The sequence below is a fragment of the Natrix helvetica genome, assembly GCF_964273705.1.
Source record: "Natrix helvetica genome assembly, chromosome: 1".
Classification (NCBI taxonomy): domain Eukaryota; kingdom Metazoa; phylum Chordata; class Lepidosauria; order Squamata; family Natricidae; genus Natrix; species Natrix helvetica.
The window spans coordinates 322,803,220-322,822,744 of NC_138548.1; the positions used below are offsets into that span (position 1 = coordinate 322,803,220).

At 38.2% G+C, this 19,525-nt stretch overlaps 1 protein-coding gene across 1 annotated transcript in view; it reads left to right on the forward strand.

The window, feature by feature from the left end:
• CRBN (cereblon) overlaps positions 1-12,759 on the forward strand; it is a 30,524-nt gene extending 17,765 nt beyond the window's left edge. Inside the window, exons 6-11 of the mRNA XM_081935265.1 lie at positions 3,673-3,735; positions 5,507-5,591; positions 6,316-6,431; positions 7,353-7,417; positions 8,868-8,999; positions 10,358-12,759. Coding sequence (XP_081791391.1) covers positions 3,673-3,735; positions 5,507-5,591; positions 6,316-6,431; positions 7,353-7,417; positions 8,868-8,999; positions 10,358-10,541 — 645 coding nt within the window. The 3' untranslated portion in view covers positions 10,542-12,759. The remainder of the gene's footprint in view (positions 1-3,672; positions 3,736-5,506; positions 5,592-6,315; positions 6,432-7,352; positions 7,418-8,867; positions 9,000-10,357) is intronic.
• The last annotated feature ends 6,766 nt before the right edge of the window (positions 12,760-19,525 follow it).

The following is a 19,525-nucleotide window of genomic DNA, read 5'->3' on the forward strand; positions in this document are numbered from 1 at the left end:
ATGTCTTCTTCATATTTGAAGGATCAGACGGGAATCCATAATGATCTTTTGTACCATTTGTAGGACATAATGCTTGTAATATTTCCAAGATGCTTTAGAAAGTGCCCATTAAGTTCTTTGTATAGACCTTTGCATATAAGTTTAATAGGCAAGGCCAACATTTTGGGTGATGAGAAGATGAATATATCATATGTTCAAACATCACTTCAAGGGGAAAGGAGAATGGATAAAACTAGCAATTATTTCTTCATAGTGGCTTTAATCTCTTCATAAAAATTCAGGTTATTTGCTGGCACTTAAAAAAACTCTTTAAGAGAAACTACAGCAACTTTTTGATCATGTATAGCAGAGGTATTCAGCAAGTTCTGACCAGTTCTGGAGAACTGGTAGGGGAAATTTTGAGTACCGGTAGTTCAGAAAACTGGTAAATACCACCTCTGACTGGCCCCACCCCATCTATTCCCTGCCTCCTGTGTCCCAGCTGATCAAGAGGGAATGGGGATTTTGCAGTAACTTTCCCCTGGAGTGGGGTGGGAATGGAAATTTTACAGTATCCTTCCCCTGCTACGCCCACGAAGCCATGCCATGCCCACAGAACCAGTAGTAAAAAAAAATGAATCCCACCACTGATGTATAGTGTTTAACAAGAGAGCCAGTTTGGTGTAGAGGTTAAGGCACAAGGTTAAAACAAGGAAACAGTGACTTCTAGTCACATCTTGGGACATAAAACCAGTTGGGTGGCCTTGGAATAGTTGATCTCAGTCCGCCTAGGAAAGACGCAATGGCAAAACACTTCTAAAATCTTGACAAGAAAACTGCAAGGATTAGATTAGATAGTCACCAGGAGTCAACAATGACAAAAAGGCACAAAAGTGTTTAATGAATCAGTGAAGTCTTCAGGAATAGAACTTATCCTGATAATTAGCTCTTCTCCTACAGAGCTGTATTGTATATTTAAAGATAAGTAGATCTTAAGTTGACATTTAAAATTCTCTGGAGAATAAGATGCTAAAACATATTCATATAAAATCCTGCCAAAGTAGGGCAAAGCAATAAAAGGAGGAGTTTAAAAATGTATTTGAAAACCAAGCACATAAAGCTTTACAAGAATTTTCTCTTGTCCCTAATTCAAATTAAATTATATTAAAAGTAAAACTGTATAAAACTGGAACTATGGTTTGTTCTTTGATCAGAAGAACAGAAATAAATGTGTTCTCTTCCTAGATATATAAAAATAGATAAAAGAGTTTTGAATTTTGAAATTAGTGCTGGTTTCCTTGGCATTTGTGACTGCATAGTTCTTCCATATATCAGTCATGTACATATTTATATTTTAATGAGTTTCTTATGCCTTTTGGGGATGCGTAGCGACAATATCTTTCTGCATTTTTGTCCTTATCTGTTTCTAGCCAGATATCCCCAAAAATTTTGTTTCCCTGTCAACATAAAGCAATCATATTTTATTTGTAAAGGCACACTTTCATGATAATCTTGACTTGTTTGTGCACCTGCTGTGATAACTTTTTTCAATTTAGAGTTAAAAATGCAATTATTCCCCAAAGCACTAGTTTAACTAACTTATTAAAAATCTTAGAATAATCTTCCAGTGCCAGGTTCTTCAATGCTCTTTTTATGATTAGAAAGGCAAGGGTTTTTTTTTCCTACCTGTAATGACTTTCTGGTTTATCTTTGTTGATGAAAGGTAACTTGTTTCCCTTGTGATATGGTGGGCTTTAACTCTCATTCCCTGCTAACATAGTCGAGGTTGGGGAAGATGAGCATTATAATCCAGTGTGGGCTGAAAAAGACTAAATTTTACGTATTTAGTTTGTCAAACATGTACGAGATAACAAGTGTAAGTATAAACATAGACATGAACACAGGAAATGGGTACGAATAAATGGGGACAATAGGACAGAAATAGTAGGCACACTGGTGCGCTTATGCACGCCCCCTTACAGACCTTTTAGGAAAGGGGTGAAGTCCTTAAGGTTAAAGTTATGGGGGTTTGAAGATGTAACAACAGAGTCGGGTAGAGCATTCCAGGCATTGACCACTCTGTAGCTGAAGTCATATTTTCTGCAATCGAATTTGGAGCGATTTGCCTTGAGTTTGTATCTATTGTTGAAATGGGTTTGTATCCATTGAAATGGGTGCTACTTTCATGAAAAGAATTCAGTATTCTCATTCTTGGCATTTTGCATGATCAGCCCTGTAAGTTGTACTGCATAAAGGCTATCTATTTGTTTATTTAGAGACAATGGATCTTTTCAATGCTATCTACTGGAAAAACAAATGGAAATGTATTTGGTTTATTGACTTCCCAGAAGGCAGATGGGTTAATGGGAAACTCCAGGAAACTCCTTGATCCTATCAATCCACTATCAGATTATCTTTCCCTTCCTTCAACTTTGCCAAACAGTAATTTTTCTCTAATTCATTTGCACCACATGCCCATAGCATAAAGGTAGTCCTCGACCTACAACAGTTCGTTTAGTAACTGCTCAAAGTTACAACGGCTCAAAAAAGTAGGTTATGACCATTTTTCACACTTACGAATGTTGTAGCGCCCCCATGGTCACATGGTGATTTATCATTTGGATGCTTCACAGGTGACTCGCATTTATGACGGTTGCAGTGTCCCGGGGTCATGCAATCCCTTTTTGCGACCTTCTGACAAGCAAAGTCAATGGGGAAGCCAGATTCACTTCACAACCGGGCTACTCATTTAACAACTGCAGTGATTCACTTAACAAATGTGGCAAGAAAAGTCGTAAAATGGGAGCAAAAGTCACTTAACAAATTAGCACCATAAATCCTGAGCTCAAACGTGGTTGTAAGTCAAGGGCTACCTACCTGTACACCCTTTCTTTGTTTGGCGACCAAAGTCCATTCCATAAATCAGAAGCGAAATGGTCGCTAAGTGAACACATGATGAAGACAGAGAGAGATGTTCCAAAGGTCATTGGTTGCTGCCATCTTATTCAGATAAAGTTATTTTATGCAGCAATGCCAGGGTTAGTCTCACTTTGGCATGCATTCTTATCAATTGCAGAATCTGGTTGCAAGTGTCAGCATTGCTTGGAATTTTTTATTTTTTTATTATTACTATTATTAAGGTAGTATTCACAAATGGTCACTAAACAAGGTAACTGCTAATTGAGGAGTGGCTGTGGCTCACCATTAGTTAAAGAGACCGAATTTAGCAAATGAAAAAAGGACAGTGTACCTGCAGGATTATTCTATCCTATGATTATATCCAATTTTCCTTCGATTTGATTGCTAGAATTTGTAGAAATTACTACTTCTAAAATAATAATGACAATGTGTGAGTAAATACAATCCTTGGAATGAATACTGTGAAAACTAATTAGATGGTGCCTCAAGTGAGTGTATGTGTATCATTTTTAATTCAGAAGTATACGTGCTTGGGAATGCTGTTCATTCATTTTAAAGCAAATTTCTGCTGCTTCCAATTAGATGTTCTGAAATTCTAAAAGTATGTTTCTTCCTGGTAATAGAGAGCCGAGGTGAATAGCAATGCCACTGCAAGATAAATTGTAAGGGGAAAGGACATCATTCTATGAAATATTTTAAATTGGAGCACTCTCTTACCATAGTTATGTACAAAAGTATAGATCTATAATAAAGAAAATGTGTTTGTGTTAACAGCGCAAGTTTCACTGTGCTAGTCTGACTTCCTGGCCATCATGGTTGTATTCTTTATACGATGCTGTAAGTATCAACGAAGATTTCCAGCTGCTTTGTATTGTGTTCAACTATTTGCAGTCTTGTGTGTTCTTTTGGATTGTCCAATTAGCTGGCGTACATATAGTGTTTTGGGGCATTCCTGTGATGTTGAATTGTGTTGTTACTCTGCTTGGTGTTATTTGCTTTATTTGCATGCAGAAAGCAACCCCCAGTTGTGTCAACATCATAAAGATATACTGACATAACTCCAAAATAATTAAATAATAGTACAATAAGCAAACGGTGACCATTCTCCAAATGTCTTGCAGAACAACTACCTTAACTTCCAGAAGTGCCACAATGAGGGTCTCTGCTTAATCTGAGGAGGGGGATTACTAAAATGAGGAGTGCATCTAAGAAGCATTGCCTGCACATTCTTCATATAACAAAGCCCTAAGAATCTATTTAAAAACAATGGAATGTGTGCACTTGGCAGGGATGTACACAAGAGATGCCATTTCTATACAAGGGAGACAATTCTGAGCTATCTAAGTGCCAAGCTATATGAGTCCCTTATAGCTTATGTTTATATAAACCTATGGTAACCAATGCAGTACCCATACAATGAATACTACATTGTATACAATGAGTGTATTATCCAGTTGCAGCCATGTAGAATATATTACTGTAATTTGACTTGAGACAATAAGTGCATGAATTACTGTGACTAGGGTCCCCCAGTCCAGGACTGGCTAGAGCTAGCTAGAACCCCCCAGCAATGTGGGTCATTTTACCCACCTTGGAAGGATGGAAGGCTGAGTCCACCTTGAGGCAGTGAGAATCGAACTGCTGATCTGCCGGCAGCCAGCAGTCAGCTGCAGTACTGCATTCTAACCACTGCACTACCACTTGTTCGGTGGTTAGTGTGTTAGGCACTTGTTCTCCAAGATTTTCAGGCCCATGGTGGCTCTTTGATGAGGGGAGGTGTCAGTAGCTACTCTAAGGAGGTACCTCTCCTGTCAATGAATTTTACTTCAAATTTTAAAAGCAGATCTGATTTTACAAAAAGTTAGAGGATTTTCTGTTTTTCTACCCTATTTATGGAGGCTGCTTTAAAGCACCACGTTTGTTTGTTATTAAAAGTATGCCATTGTGGTTGAAAAATCATCACAGAAATGTATATAATTAATACATTAAATAAGGTGTCTTCAGCAAATGAAACTCCTGTTGAGTTATAATCTGTATTGCTTTTTTTTTTTCTGTATTGCCACTATTTCCATTTTGCTTTCCATTCTGCGCTATTCGTTAGTCTACTAGCATTTGGCAATAAAGATGTATACTTAGAATAAGTTCATGAATTCTAGTTTCTGGTGGAAAAAAACATTTCAAGACATAGTTAAGTTCTGTGGACTAGCAGCTATGTTAGTGTCTCACCCTCAGTTTATCCTCTTCATGATCCAGGGCCAGCTTCATCTCCATTCTATCAATGAAGAAGAACCTTTGCATACATACAGTAGACATTTATGTCAAGTAATTGGGAGAGGGGCAAAGTTTTCTGCCCTGAATTTTTCAAGCAAGGTTTCCACCTTGAATTATTCAAACCAGGGAGGAGGTGGTCCTTATTACTGGTGAATGATTCATCTTAATGTTGTTTGTTAATATTTCTCCCAATGTTCAAAATATAGCATTTTAGTTTTAAGGAGCTTAAACTGCAGTTCTAATGAGAAATGCTTTTTCTCGACAATTCCTTTTTTCTTATTTTGTTAACAAAAAAAGAAGTTTTTATGTTTAAATTAGGTTTTTCTTATAACACAAGGAAACCTTGATGGAACGAGTCAAGCAGCAGCTTCATGAGTGGGATGAAAATCTTAAAGATGAATCACTTCCAGAAAACCCAATAGGTACATTATTTGTTAATTAAATCAGTTTATTAGTTTATTAGTTAACTGATCCTACATCATAACTGAGTTACAGAGCAGCCTTCTGCAGCCTTTGTATATTTACTGTGACTTATATATAAAGAGGTAAAATTGCAACCACCTACCCAAGTTGTTAGAAAAACATCGGGAAAACATCAAAAAAGCTACACGTTACAGTCTTGTGTGGCAACCATTTGCAATATCTTGTGTGTTGCAGCTTATAGTTGTTGAGTTACAATATATATTTCCATTAATATGGGAAATCACATAGAAAAATGGACAACTTTATGTAGCGCTGCAGTTGACAACACTGTAATAAACAAGAACTATCACTGTAAATATCAATTTGTCATTCCTTTCTTTAACCCGATTATTATTATACATTTGCCCTAATTTGCTGTATGTGTAGTGTGGCTTTGTTGAGTTGCATGAGAAGAGCAGTAGCATCACTGTCAAAATGGCAGATCTGCTTGTTTATTATAATTATATTAGTCCTTGAGATACTATTGCATTTATAGAATGCTAATTTTAATGAAACTAAGCATAGGTAATATCTAACTGGAGAAAGCAATCTGATTTGTTCCAGCTGATCTGAAGTCAAGATAAGTTAATTGTGAATAGTGACAGTTTATTTGTAGTACTCTGCCTAAATGTAGCTTGGTTAAGTCTATTGTCTCTCTGAGAATGAACCTTGTTCTTCTTTCAGATTTTTCATATAGAGTTGCAGCATGCCTACCAATTGATGATGTTTTGCGAATTCAGCTGCTTAAAATTGGTAGTGCTGTTCAGCGACTGCGCTGTGAATTAGATATTATGAACAAAGTGAGTGAGCAAGTCTTAACTTCCTTTAGGCGTGTTATGCTTAAAAGATTCATCCTATTGGGACTTAACTTTTGAGGAGACTTAAATGTGAAATGTATGCTGAAAACAATCATCCAGTATATTGATTGTGCCCTGACTATTTAAAATAACAATTGTTCTAGCTTTTACAGGTATGATCAATGTTCAGAGAAGGTATGCATGACAATTTCAGCATAAGGCTCTTAAAGTAACAATTCAAACTTTTCTACCCAGTGATGGTTTAGCTTTCATGTGATAGTTTGAACATATGAACCATGCACACATGTAATTTCATTTCTTTTCTCATTAAACCAAAAAACTACTTTTATCAGATTATATGTCTGAAGAGCAGATCAACATTTTGCATGTAGTTTACCGAAGGGTTGTGGGGCTCTGGGGTGGGAACACAGATTACCATGTATTTTTGGATTATTTCCAGATAATAATAATATTAATTCTAATGAAATGATATCCCTCCAAAACAATTTATACTTTTACCGAAAATAATTTTTTAGACATCTGGTTCTAGTCTTCTTGGCAAGAATTGTATTTTCCATAATATAAACATATATTTTGCAGTGATTTCAATTTGAATAAATGTTAAACTTGATATAACCCTGTTTATTTGTCTATATTATCTGGATACTATAAGAATTGATATAGTTATTGTACAAAAGTAGCCGGAGGAATGAGTATTAGGTATATTTAACCATTTTAAGTTACTTATAATGTAATAAATAAATAATGTAGGATATAATTAAACTAAATTAATAAATACAATAGTTAAATACTTAGTGTTATTTATAGAATGGCAATTTATATCTAAAATGTTTTATGAGTAAAAAGTTGAGCTTATTTATATCAGTTTTCTTTTTCTCTATAACATTTGCTTTTTGTTTGTAGTGTACCTCTCTTTGCTGTAAGCATTGCCAAGATACAGAAATAACTACTAAAAATGAAATATTCAGGTAAGATTTTAAAGTTACTTTGTACATCCCTTAGTTTGCATTGCCTCATATATTATATACCAACATGAGCTTCTTGGGAAAAAAGCAGGATACCTTTTAATAAAGACAAAGATGTGTAAAATAATGATCTAGCAATTATCCAGATGTTTTGGAATTGAGTAATGTATATTAATTCATAAAATATTTTCAGGTCATGAAGTTTCAGATTAAAATAAGCCCTAACCGGGACACAATAAAAATCTAAATCAATATAACATTACTGATTTTAAAACTGAAATGTGACCACAAAAAAAGCTGCACATGAAACAATGCAGTAAAAGTCTTGGTTAGTATCTGAAGCTAATAGTAAGAATTGTGATTAAGGAAGGGGGGAATTCCACAATTGGGATCCAAATAGCCTGCCTTGAGTATCTGCCTAGTGAATTATTCACAAGAGTAGGCATGCTAAGGCTCTCCTTGCTCAATCTCAGTTGTTGTAGAGATTAATAAGAAAACATCCCACTTAGGTTTGAAGTTGTACAGGTGTCAGGGTTTCAAGTTCCAACTCCAAAGCAATCAAAGCAAGCATCCCTGATTTGGGAGTATCTTCAGGGCTGCCAATAGGGCTTGATATGTCATTGTGAGCTTCTTGAACTTGACTTGCTTGGCATCCAGTGCAGCTCCTGTAGGACAGAGGCAATTACCCTGTAGGTGAATTGCATTGGCAATCCAGATACAATGTTTTGCATTTGTAGCTTCTAAGCCAATCTCCAGTCTTCCCATGGAATTTCCTAGTGGTACATTCTGGGACTTACTAAAGCAATTATGATTTTGACCAAGAGGTTGTGTTTTGGAATTATGTTAATAAACCAGCTATCTTTTTTTTTTGGGGGGGGGAATCTTACCTATGAAGCCTGCTTGAACCTCAGGTGGTAAATATTGGTTTAGAAGTACCTCAGTCTCTCTACTACCTCCAATCCATCTAGGGTAGCTAGCCTCACTAATTCCTAGATAAAGGAATTCATACTACAGTGTCTTTATCTTGATGGGATCTTGCTTATGATATTGGCTCTTACCAAGCTACAGTCTGCTTAGTCTCTCTTGATGCAGATGATACAGATAAATAGAGTTATGTATGATCATGTTGATGGCTTCCTTATATACAGGTGAAAATTGGAGGAGCTTTGGGAAACAACATAATTTTATTTTACTTCTGAAAAATTCTATAGCACATTAACCATAGAAGTTGACATGACAAGGATTACTCCGGAAATATGCAAAATGGCAAATATTACCTTTGGCTTCCATTATTCTTGCCAATGCCTAGCTTTTGTAATAACTGACATGTTGAGGGCTTTTTCAAGCTCGGCAGATATATCTGTTAAATAAAATACCTAGTTGGGGGGTACGATTTTCAGAAATAGTTCACTTTTGTGCTTTTTCCAAAATCATGTTTTACAATTGTTTGTAGTTTGTCCCTATGTGGACCTATGGCAGCCTATGTGAATCCTCATGGCTATGTGCATGAGACCCTTACTGTCTACAAGGCCTGCAATCTGAATCTGAATGGCAGATCTTCCACAGACCACAGCTGGTTTCCTGGGTAAGTCTTATTTCATTTCATCATTTCATTTTATTTCATTATTTATTTTAATTTATTTTTATTTTTTTATTATTCTATTTTATATTTCATTTTATTATTTTTTTATTTATATTTTTTATGTTTATGATATCCGTCTCACTATTGGGTACCTTATGGTAATATGAAGCAGAGTTCCCCAACATTTCTGGCTTTGCAGACTGGCCGGGGGGGGAGGGGCGGGGATGGACAGTTCACACAAGTGGCCAGCAGGCGCAGATGCATGTGCATCTCCATTTCCGCAAACGGCGTGCACACATGCCTGCCACTCACACAAATGAAGCGCACGCACTCGGCTGCTCTAGCAAGTGAGGATACACGTATGAGCATGCTTGCCAGCTGTTTCCACAGCCCAGTTGCAAACCCCTCACGGTCCACAGGTTGGGAACTCCTGATATACAGCACCAGAAAGATACAACGCTAGAGATAGATATGAAAGTATAAAAAACCTTACAATTAATTTTAACAACTAACTAAATAAAAAAGTTTGAACCAACAGCATGGATGGTGCAGGGGTAGATGTTTGTCTCCCATTCCGTCAATCACCTCCAGCTTAGTGTGCCTTCATTGGGGTCCCAGGTCAACTGGCAGAGCCAAGTTTTAAGGCATTTCTGGAAAGCCAGAATCATAGAAGTGGATCTCGCCTCAGAAGGCAAGATATTCCAGAGGGCAGGGGTCATGGCAGAGAGAGCTCATCTCCTTGACCCCAGTACCTGAAATTCCTCAATCAGCAGAGTCCAGAGAAGGCTTATTGCTTTGTGTACCTTCAGTGTGCCATTATTTCTCCATTATTGAAGCAGAAACTGCCTGACATGTACTCAGGCCTCAAAGAATTTCAATATAAACAGAAAGAAAATGGAAAGTTCATTAACTCGACAGCCAGCCTGGCTTGTTTCTCTAAGTACAGAATTTTTAAAAAACCATCATAAAAATTTTTATGATTCAAGTACATGTTTAATTTGTGCCAACCATATGTGGCTTAACCGATTCTGACATTTATGGGGAAGTACTCTCAATCCCCATATATTATTAGACTGTCAGTTGTTTTGAAATAGTGCCATTTAGTAAACTGGTGCTTTATATTAGAACAGGTTTCTGGTTGGTGTTTTAGAAAAATCCTTAACAAAGCAGTTCAAGGCCATTTCCGAAATTTTATTGTTCACATTCAGTTCTGCAAATGAGCCTGCATATGAATTCCTTTATTTTAAATGCTGTAATATTCATATTTTGAACTCTGCTTTATATGCTATTATAAACATTTTGCCACCTTGTAAATATATTTGTCAATCATAAAGGCTAACATAAATGCTGTCCACTTCTAGATACGCATGGACTATAGCTCAGTGTAAGATTTGTGGAAGCCATATGGGTTGGAAGTTTACTGCCACCAAGAGTGAGTTGTCGCCTCAAAAATTCTGGGGATTGACCCGTTCTGCCCTGCTGCCAAGAATTCCAGAAAAAGAAAACGAATCTGGGCAAGAAAGATCTCTACTGCTTTGCCTTTGATCTGGGCACCTTTACACAGAACAAACTAAAAGCAAGTTTGTGTCTCGAAGAGAGGAGTATTAAATTCCGCCTCTGGAATCTAGCTGGTTGTATATTTGAACTTCACGAAAAAGGCACTGTGGTTTCTGAAGGTCCTGAAAAAAATTAATATTTTGAAGATGTACAGAATGCGAAACGGAACGCGAGAAAACAGAGATGATTTCATGTTTTCTGGCATGTGCCCGAATTGAACAGCTCGGATTTACAGATGCTCTTTAATAATGTAAGAAGACATCTAGGAGCTAAAAGCTGAGAAGTGACACAAAGACTGTATAACTCAAAAGTGTGCGTAATGATAGCTATAACCTATTGCCCGCTGTTTTAAGGTATTTTAGATTGTGGTGAATTTACTAGAATACCTGTTTGCTATCTGTAATGAAATAGTTTACAGGTACTAGCATTTGCTTCAATAAGCCTTAAAAAGACAAGAAGACTCAGTCTTCTCAAAGGAGCTACTGTAGAAGCACGCATTGAAGCCGGCTGCGCAGAGAATCTACGGAATGCAGCTCTTGGTTAAAACAAAATCCAGCCAGGCTGTTTGTGTTTGCTGTATCTCCTTTACAGGATTTTCACTCCATTTGGCATTTTCAGACTTCCTTTTTTTTAAAAAAAAAAAGTAGGGATGTAGGCTAGTTGTTTATGACTCTAGCAGCATAATAAAGGATATGATTTTTCAAGATTGAATCTCTCCAGTACATTTCAGTTAATCATATCACACACGTTTGTAATTAAACGTTTTGAAGCATTATGTATCTTTTTACATGTCTAGGGACTTGGCATCGCAGTTGTTCATAAGCTATATATTTGGTATTGGAAAACTGCAGACAGCTTACTATTCTTCGTAATTTCTTATCTGAACCTTAGGGATTGTGCAGGTAATAATGCTTCCGATAGAAACGTCTTGTTTTCAGGAGATATTATAAGAAATAGGTACCCAAAAAGAAGGAATAAAGATTTAATATGTTGTTTTTTCCAGAATGCACTTCAGTAAATCCATAGGTATCAGATTCATTTCATAGGAATATGTAGTGAGCTTGTTAATAATATGTGTTGAGTTATCTTGCTGAAATAAAAACTTTGCTGAAACATTTTGGTAATTTCATACGTACCCATCACATTTCTTTGCAAGATGTTATTTTGAAGCAAACGCCTAACTTTAATGAAGGCATTTATTGTATACATTGAAAACATGTTCTGAGTATCAGTGTCATTCACCTCCAAGACTTTGAATGTACACCAGCAAAAACGTTTGTGACTTGGGGCTAATTTCTTCTACGGCACAATGGCATTTGTTCTTTCTCATCACAGTTACGATTGAACTATCTTTTTCTTTTTGTATGTGACCCAGGGCTAATTTCTTTCTACCTCTATGGCGCAGGAACATTTTTTATTTCTTATCAGTGTTACACCTGAAATGTCTTTTCCTTTTTTGTGTTTCGACACCATCTCCCCCAGTCAAAAGCAACATTAGCTGTCATCTCTTTTTGAATAGAGCAAGATAAGGAGCATCTTATTGAATGAAAATTTTAGATTATTTTTTTCTTGTGTTATAAAAATGAAAGAACTGGATTTGAAGGTCAGACTGTACTGAACAAAATCACAATACTAGTCACTTCTGGATATGCACGGTCTATGTAACGGTGTGGGATCTGTTGAAGCCATATGGGTTGGAGGTTTATTGCAACAAAGGAGGAGTAATTTCTCATAATTAAAGTTGTTGTGGGATTTTTCAAGTGGTGAAGTTCCTGAGGTTCTGGATCCTTCCAGTTTTGTTCAGCTTTGGATAAACTGATGCCAAGGATTGAATTTTCATTTCCAGTCTATAAACATGTATCATTTTTATTATTTTATTTTATTTATCTATTTATTTATTTTATTTTATTTAAATTTATCTAGCTTCCCAGCTCACAAAAAGTGACTGGGTGGTACACAATGATTAATTTTAACCCCGTATAACTAATCCTAGTAAAATCAATCACTGTAACACTTAATCCACTTCATTTTTCTGCCATGAATAAAACGTAATGCTTACATTGGAATATCCATCTTAATAGATCTGTTCTTCCTCTGTCTTATCATATGGAACAAGCCTTTTATTCACCACAATTCAGAAAAGTGAAGTCCTATTTTTCAATCAGTCTTGGTTCAATGGTTCACTAGGTTTATAGATTATCACAAACTGCTAAAATCTGTTCCTGACTATGATGCACATAAAGGTGAAAGAACTTTAGCCTCACTTTTCATTGATACCAGTTTTCCCACAAATAGCCTGCAGCATATATGGTTAGGCCAGGGGTGTCAAAACTCAAGGCCCAGATCCGGGGTGCTTAGATCTGGCCTGCAGGGCTGCCCTGGAAACAGGGGGCCCTCCTGATCTTCGTTTTCCCTGGCAGAGGGTTGCAGGAGGCCATTGCAGCCGAAAATGGAGCTTGGGAGTCCTTTTTTGCTGGCATTGCACTTGGGCCACCACAGGCGCCCCAACACAAGTAATGCCAAGCTGGCCACACCAGCCTTGGCCATGTCACCCCGGTCCCCCAAGTCAAACAACCCTGATGTGGCTCTCAATGAAATAGTGTTTGACACCCCTGGGTTTGGCCTTTGAATCAACAGGGCAACAGATAAAGGGCAGGGATTGAAGTTATGCTTAGATTTTATGTGACTCAAATTTAATAGGAGTTTAAGCAAGGCTTTCTTTTAAAAAAAGGTACTTGGAACCTCACATAATTTATTGAGATCATGAATAAATAATTTTTCAATTTTTAGTTAATGTTGACTTATGTGTCTTACCTCAGTCTGTGATAGACTTAAGATTAATAAACTAATAGCATATTCTAATTATTAAGTAATCCTGCGTTCAAGTTACTGCAAAGTAACGGCATCCTGCTATTGTGAAGTTGGCTGCTGTCTTCCCAATTAATTCTTCAGGGCATATGCTTTACCGTTTCAATATAGAGCCATTAAATGGGTCTCTCTTATCAGCTCAGTTTCTCTGTTTGATATGTATTGTGGGACTTCCAAAAATTGGATAGAAGGGGAGAAAATGGAAATTAAAGGTGTTTAAACAGATAATAAAATGAATTGTTTCCCTTTGAGTTCTTACTGCAGAAACTAAGGGAGCATTACACATATCTGCATCTTTGTTTTTTTTCTAAAAGCAGTACCAATAAGATTTCAAATCTGAAAATATATTTCTGCATTATAAAGTTTTGATTTTGCTTGTCACTTGTCTTTGTTTTAAAGCAAACCATCTTTTTCTTGGAAGGAAACCAAATGAAATGAGAATAAAATATAATATTTTCTTTATTACCGTTTTCCCGAAAATAAGACCTCCCCGGATAATAAGCCCAATTGGGATTTTGAGCACATGCACTAAAATAAGCCCTCTCTGAAAATATTGCAACACAGCAGCAGCCATGAGGTGGCCATGCTCGCCGCCTCCTGCACCTCAAAAATAATAAGACCTCCCTGAAAATAAGGCCAAGCATTTATTTTGGGGGTCAAAAGAAAATAAGACCCTGTCTTATTTTTGGGGAAACACGGTATGGTTAATGAATTAAACGAAAGCTGCTGTGATTTCAACAAAGTACTTTTACATTATTCCTATTAAATTTCTAAATCAGACATTTGGTAATTCTAGTTGTGATTTTCAAACTAGTAGTACCTTAATACACTACTGAACATGTCTGAATTAAATGGGCATTGGTACTTACCTGATCCGCTCATTCTCACTGCAGGTGGAGACAGCAGTCACGTAGGGTTCACTCTGTCTAGTAACCAATAGGCTGAGTCTACAGATTATAAAGCCTTCCTGGATGAGGGCTCTCTCTGCCATCCTGTGTGCGCTTGCTGGGAGCTATCTTGTGCGATTTGGACTTGAGCTGCCTTAGGAATCTTTGCGGGGAGCTCCTCAGCTGCCACCCTTTTTCTAGAGGTCTGAGCTGATGAAGAGCCAGCAGTAGGGCTGTCTGGTGGAGAGGTCTGGGAGGAGGTTACTGCCCCATCTCCTTGCTGGAAGCCATCATTAGAAGTCAAGCAGAAACAGCCATCCTCAAGGTAAATGCTGTAAAAGAGCCCCGTTACCGACTGTTGGCTTCAAAATGGTGCCTGCTGCATTTTGCGCCAAAATCAACTGTCAGTACTCTGCTGGCTTGAAACCGCGCCTGCTACAATTTCTGAGGGAAAACAGCGATCTTCCTGAGAGCTTTGAAGCCCCAGCGCTGTGTTCCTGACAACAACCGCAGTGTTACCAATCTTGGGCTTGTAACTGGGGCAACCTCCAGCAATCCGCTCAAAAGAGAAGTGTCGGAGCCGCTCCACTGCCTAATACAAGCCTCCAACAATCGCTGACAGGAAAAAAGCCTCCGTTGCTTTAAAACGGCTGTCCCAGCCGCGTGGCTAGCTCCGCAGCGAGGGACAGAGTTCCTTGCTTAATATACACAATCCCCCTGCCTGCAAGATCTTAAGAAATGGCAGGGGTTGAAATATGGAAGTTTTAGAAATAGCCATTCAGTAAGAAAGAACAATATAATCAGAGAAATACAACTATACGTCCAGCCCAGAACTGGCTGAGTCTAAAACGGGGGAAGAGCAGCAAGGAGGAAGGCTTTATAATCTGTAAACTCAGCCTACTGGTTACTGGACAGAGTGAACCCTACGTGACTGCTGTCTCCACCAATCGTGGAGAACTTGCATTTTCCTTTTGATTCAAGTAAATTCATAACTTTGTACATTGCTATTTTTTCAGTTAGATCTAATGGTTAAGGCATCAGGCTGCAAAGCGGAGACTTAAATTCTTTCTGATGCTGTTTTAGCCATGAAAGTCAACTGGATGACTCACGTCAATCTTTTTTAGCCCAACTCATCTCACAAAGTGATTGTTGTAGGGAAAATAGGAGGAGGAAGGTGTATTAGATATGCTCGCTGCCTTGAGGTATTTGTAAATATAATAAAAGGCAGGATAGCAGAGGTAATAGCATTTAACTTATATACCGCTTCACACTCCTTTTACAGCCTTCTCTAAACGGTTTACAGAGTCAGCATATTTTCCCCAACAATCTGGGTCCTCATTTTACCCATCTTGGAAAGATGGAAGGCTGAGTCAACCTTGAGTCTGGTGGAATTTGAACTGCCAAATTGCAGGCAGCAGGCAGGCAGCAGAAGTAGCCTGCAGTACTGCACTCTACCCACTACGCCACCGTGATACAATTAAATGAAAAAGTAAAATACAGGACAAATAAAATTTCAAGGGCTGAGAGAATCACACATTTTTTATTGTGTGTGAAGCCACCAGCTTTTTAAAGAGCTTTACACGACTACATTTTATTTAGATCGAATCTAAATTCAATTAATATAAATCAGTACTATTTTCCTCCAACTGTTTCTACTTATATGTTTTTATACCTCACCTCGATTTATCTTTTGAATTTTATTTTCAGAAATTTGTCATTTTCGCTTTGTCAGTTTCATCACAGGTGATTGGTTTTTATTGCTTGTTTCAAACTGAATCTTCCTTCAGTTCTATAGCTGAATACTGTACACTCAAAATCATAAAATCATCTGCTCCTTAGCAGTTCTTTAAAAGTAGGTAAATATAACAACACTTAACATATTACACCATGGCATCATTTATTTTACAAAAAGAAAGCTAAAATGGAGAAGTCGTGTGAAAAAACTAAGTATATCCTAACTGCTTCCATGTAAGAAGCTAAGTAGCAGCCAGGTGCTACTAATCGAATGCCCATGGTCAACTGATCATCAGAAAGCATGACTATCTCTATGGAAGCTGATGTTTTAAGAATTTACTGGTCTCCAGCATTGAGGTGGGCGTTACTAGAATACCAAAGAGTAAAGACATCAGCACGAGAAGCAATTGTTACTTTCCATCAATCTGGGAAGGTTTATAAGGCCAAACAACGTAAAGTCCATCATTTGACAGTGAGGAAAATTATTCAGAAGTCAAAAACATTCAAGACAGTTGCCAATCTTCCCAAGAGTGGACATCCCAGCAAACACATCCCTAGATCAAACCGTGCAATGCTCAGAATTTGCAGAAAATCCCAAGTTACATCTGAGACTCTATAGCACAGGTGTCAAACTCGATCGTGTCACGTGATATCGTAACATTCTTTGCCTTTGCAGAGCTGGGGTAGGCATGGCCTACACATGATGCATCCAGTCATTATGACACCCCTGCTCTAAAACACATTAAATGTTAAAATCTCATGACAGTAAACTTAGAAAAATACTGAGCAAGTATGTTTTGTTTGGAAGTGTTGCCAAACAAACTAAAAAATATGACAGCACAGCTTAGGTTTGCAAAGTTGCATCTACACCAATCACAAGATGTCTGGAACACCGCCCTTTGGACAGATGAGACTAAAGTGGAGATGTTTGGCCATAATGCAGTGCCATGTTTGTTGAAAACCAAACACAGCGTATCAGCACAAAAGTCTGTAAAGCAAAATTTAGGAACGATTTGGCCTATTGTGTTCAGATCTCTATGCTTTTGTATTAGTTTGTGTTTCTGTGAGTAAATGGGGGTCTCTGACCATATATACTATAGACTTGTAACAATCATCCTGCAATCCAACCATAACCATGGCTTTCTCAGGTTGTGATCCTCATACAAAATGCCCACGTCTATTGTGTGTTTTGATTCCAGAATTGAGTAAGATCAAATTCAAGCTTTTCCATTAATTAGAGCAGCATACACTGAAACTTTTTGCACGATAAAACTGTCATGTCGACCAATTCCTACAATTCCAATAGCGTAATGGTGACAATTTTCTAAACATGCCTATAAAACATATGCAATCAAGGTGAATTCCAGAAGAAAAGCAAATTAAAAGCAAACAAGACTCTAGCTTTCCAGGTTAAGGAATGCAGAAAAGTATTATGGAACTATAACTAGTAGTCCTCAACTTATGACTTACAAGTGAGACAAGAATTTCCACTGCTAAGCAAAGCAGTTGTTAAGTGAATCATGCCCAATTTGCTACCCTTTTTTTCTAACCATGATTAAGTGAATCATTGCAGTTAAGTGAATTGGGTTCGGAAGGTCGCAAATGGTGATTGTGTGAACCCAGGATGCTGCTGCCATTATGGTAAATACATGCCAGTTACCATGTACCCAAATTCTGACCAGGTGACTGTGAGAATGCTATGGCAGTCATTAAGTGTAAAGATCAAGTTGTATATCACATCTTTCAGTGCCACTATAACTTTGGTCACTAAACAAATGACACTAAGTTGAATAATGCATTCATTAGGATTAGAGCTGTCCCGGCCAATGCTCATATTCCTTAACCAATATCCTTCATGGACTTACTTAGAATTAAGGGAAGGCATAATTTCTCAGAAGCAAGGATAGAGAAAATACAAAATACAGTACATAGGATAAAACCTAACACATATTAACTTACAGAGGGTGTCCTGACAGCATTATGATCAAATTAAATATTAATTTTTCCATTATTAGATATTAGCCCTCATGAGGTGCAAACTGAAGAAATAGTCATATTTATTTATATTTCCTATTTCTGAAATGCCCATCTCCCTCAGAGAATTTGAAATTAGAATTTGGAACTAATTATCATCCAGAGATCTTTCAGCATCCACTTGAGCAAAAAGTCTTCTGTATTATATTGTTTGTAATATAACATTGGCTCCTATGGGTTGCCACCTAGTGGATAGAAGCTTCTATCATTATCCAAATTCATCAACCCAGTAAGAAAATTTTCACTGCAATCCTAAACACACTGCCAAGAACTAATCCCATGGAGTTTAAGTAACTCACTTTGCAACATTAGGTAAGACATATAGGGACAGTTTATAAACCCATTATAGGCTTCTGTAACATGTTGTAAGTTAAAAAACGAAGCGCGCTGGGCCATTGCATAAGTTGTATTAAAAAATCAATTTGTATTTGTTCTCAGAAAGAGCGTTGGTCCTTACCTGAACGCTTATTTTCGGTGGTGAAGGTGGGTTAAAGCAGGGTTTGATACAGCCTGATTGGTCCAAAGACTGAGGGATTTTTCTTTAAGTGTCCTCCTTTCCCTCCTGGCTCCCAGTTCCCGAGGTTGCATGGAAAAGCTGATATTCATATGTAAGGAAATAACCGTGGAAACAATACACAGAACACAACAGCAATAGCTATAAACCACAATTAACGACCACCCCGACCCCACTATACTTTGGGCGGGAAAGTAGTCCCTCCCACCTTCACCACCGAAAATAAGCGTTCAGGTAAGGACCAACGCTCTTTTTCCGGTGGTTTCGGTGGGAGGGACTACAGCAGGGACATACCCAAGCTACGTCCCAGGGTGGGCAGAACTCAATGGGGGAGGGGGGGTCGCCACTTGTTGGAGCACTCTACGGCCGAAGGCCGCATCCCCCGAGGCGAAATGATCAAGGCGATAGTGCCTGACAAAGGGAGAGGGTGAGGCCCAGGTGGCCGCCCTACAAATATCCTCCAGTGGAGCCCTAGTCGCCCAGGCGGCAGTGGTGGCCGCGCTCCTAGTAGAGTGGGCCGTTATACCCTGAGGGGGAGTCAGGTGAGAAGCCTGATATGCTTCCGAAATTGCCTGCCGGACCCACCTGCCGATGGTGGCAGAGGACACCCTAGCCCCCAGGGTTCCTGGTAGGAAGGACAGAAATAAGGCTTCCGACCGTCTAAAGGGGGAGGTGCGCCTGAGATAAATGCGCAGAGCCCTCCTGACATCTAAACGATGCCAACTGACCTCCCTCTCGTGGACAGGGGCCGGACAAAAATTTGGCAAAATGATCTCTTGAGATCGATGAAACACGGAATTGATTTTTGGCAGGAAAACCGGGTCCAGTCTAAGGACGACCCTATCTTGGTGGAACTGACACAAGTCCTCCTTGGACGACAAGGCGCCCAGTTCAGAGATACGCCGGGCCGAAGTGACGGCCACCAGAAAAACTAC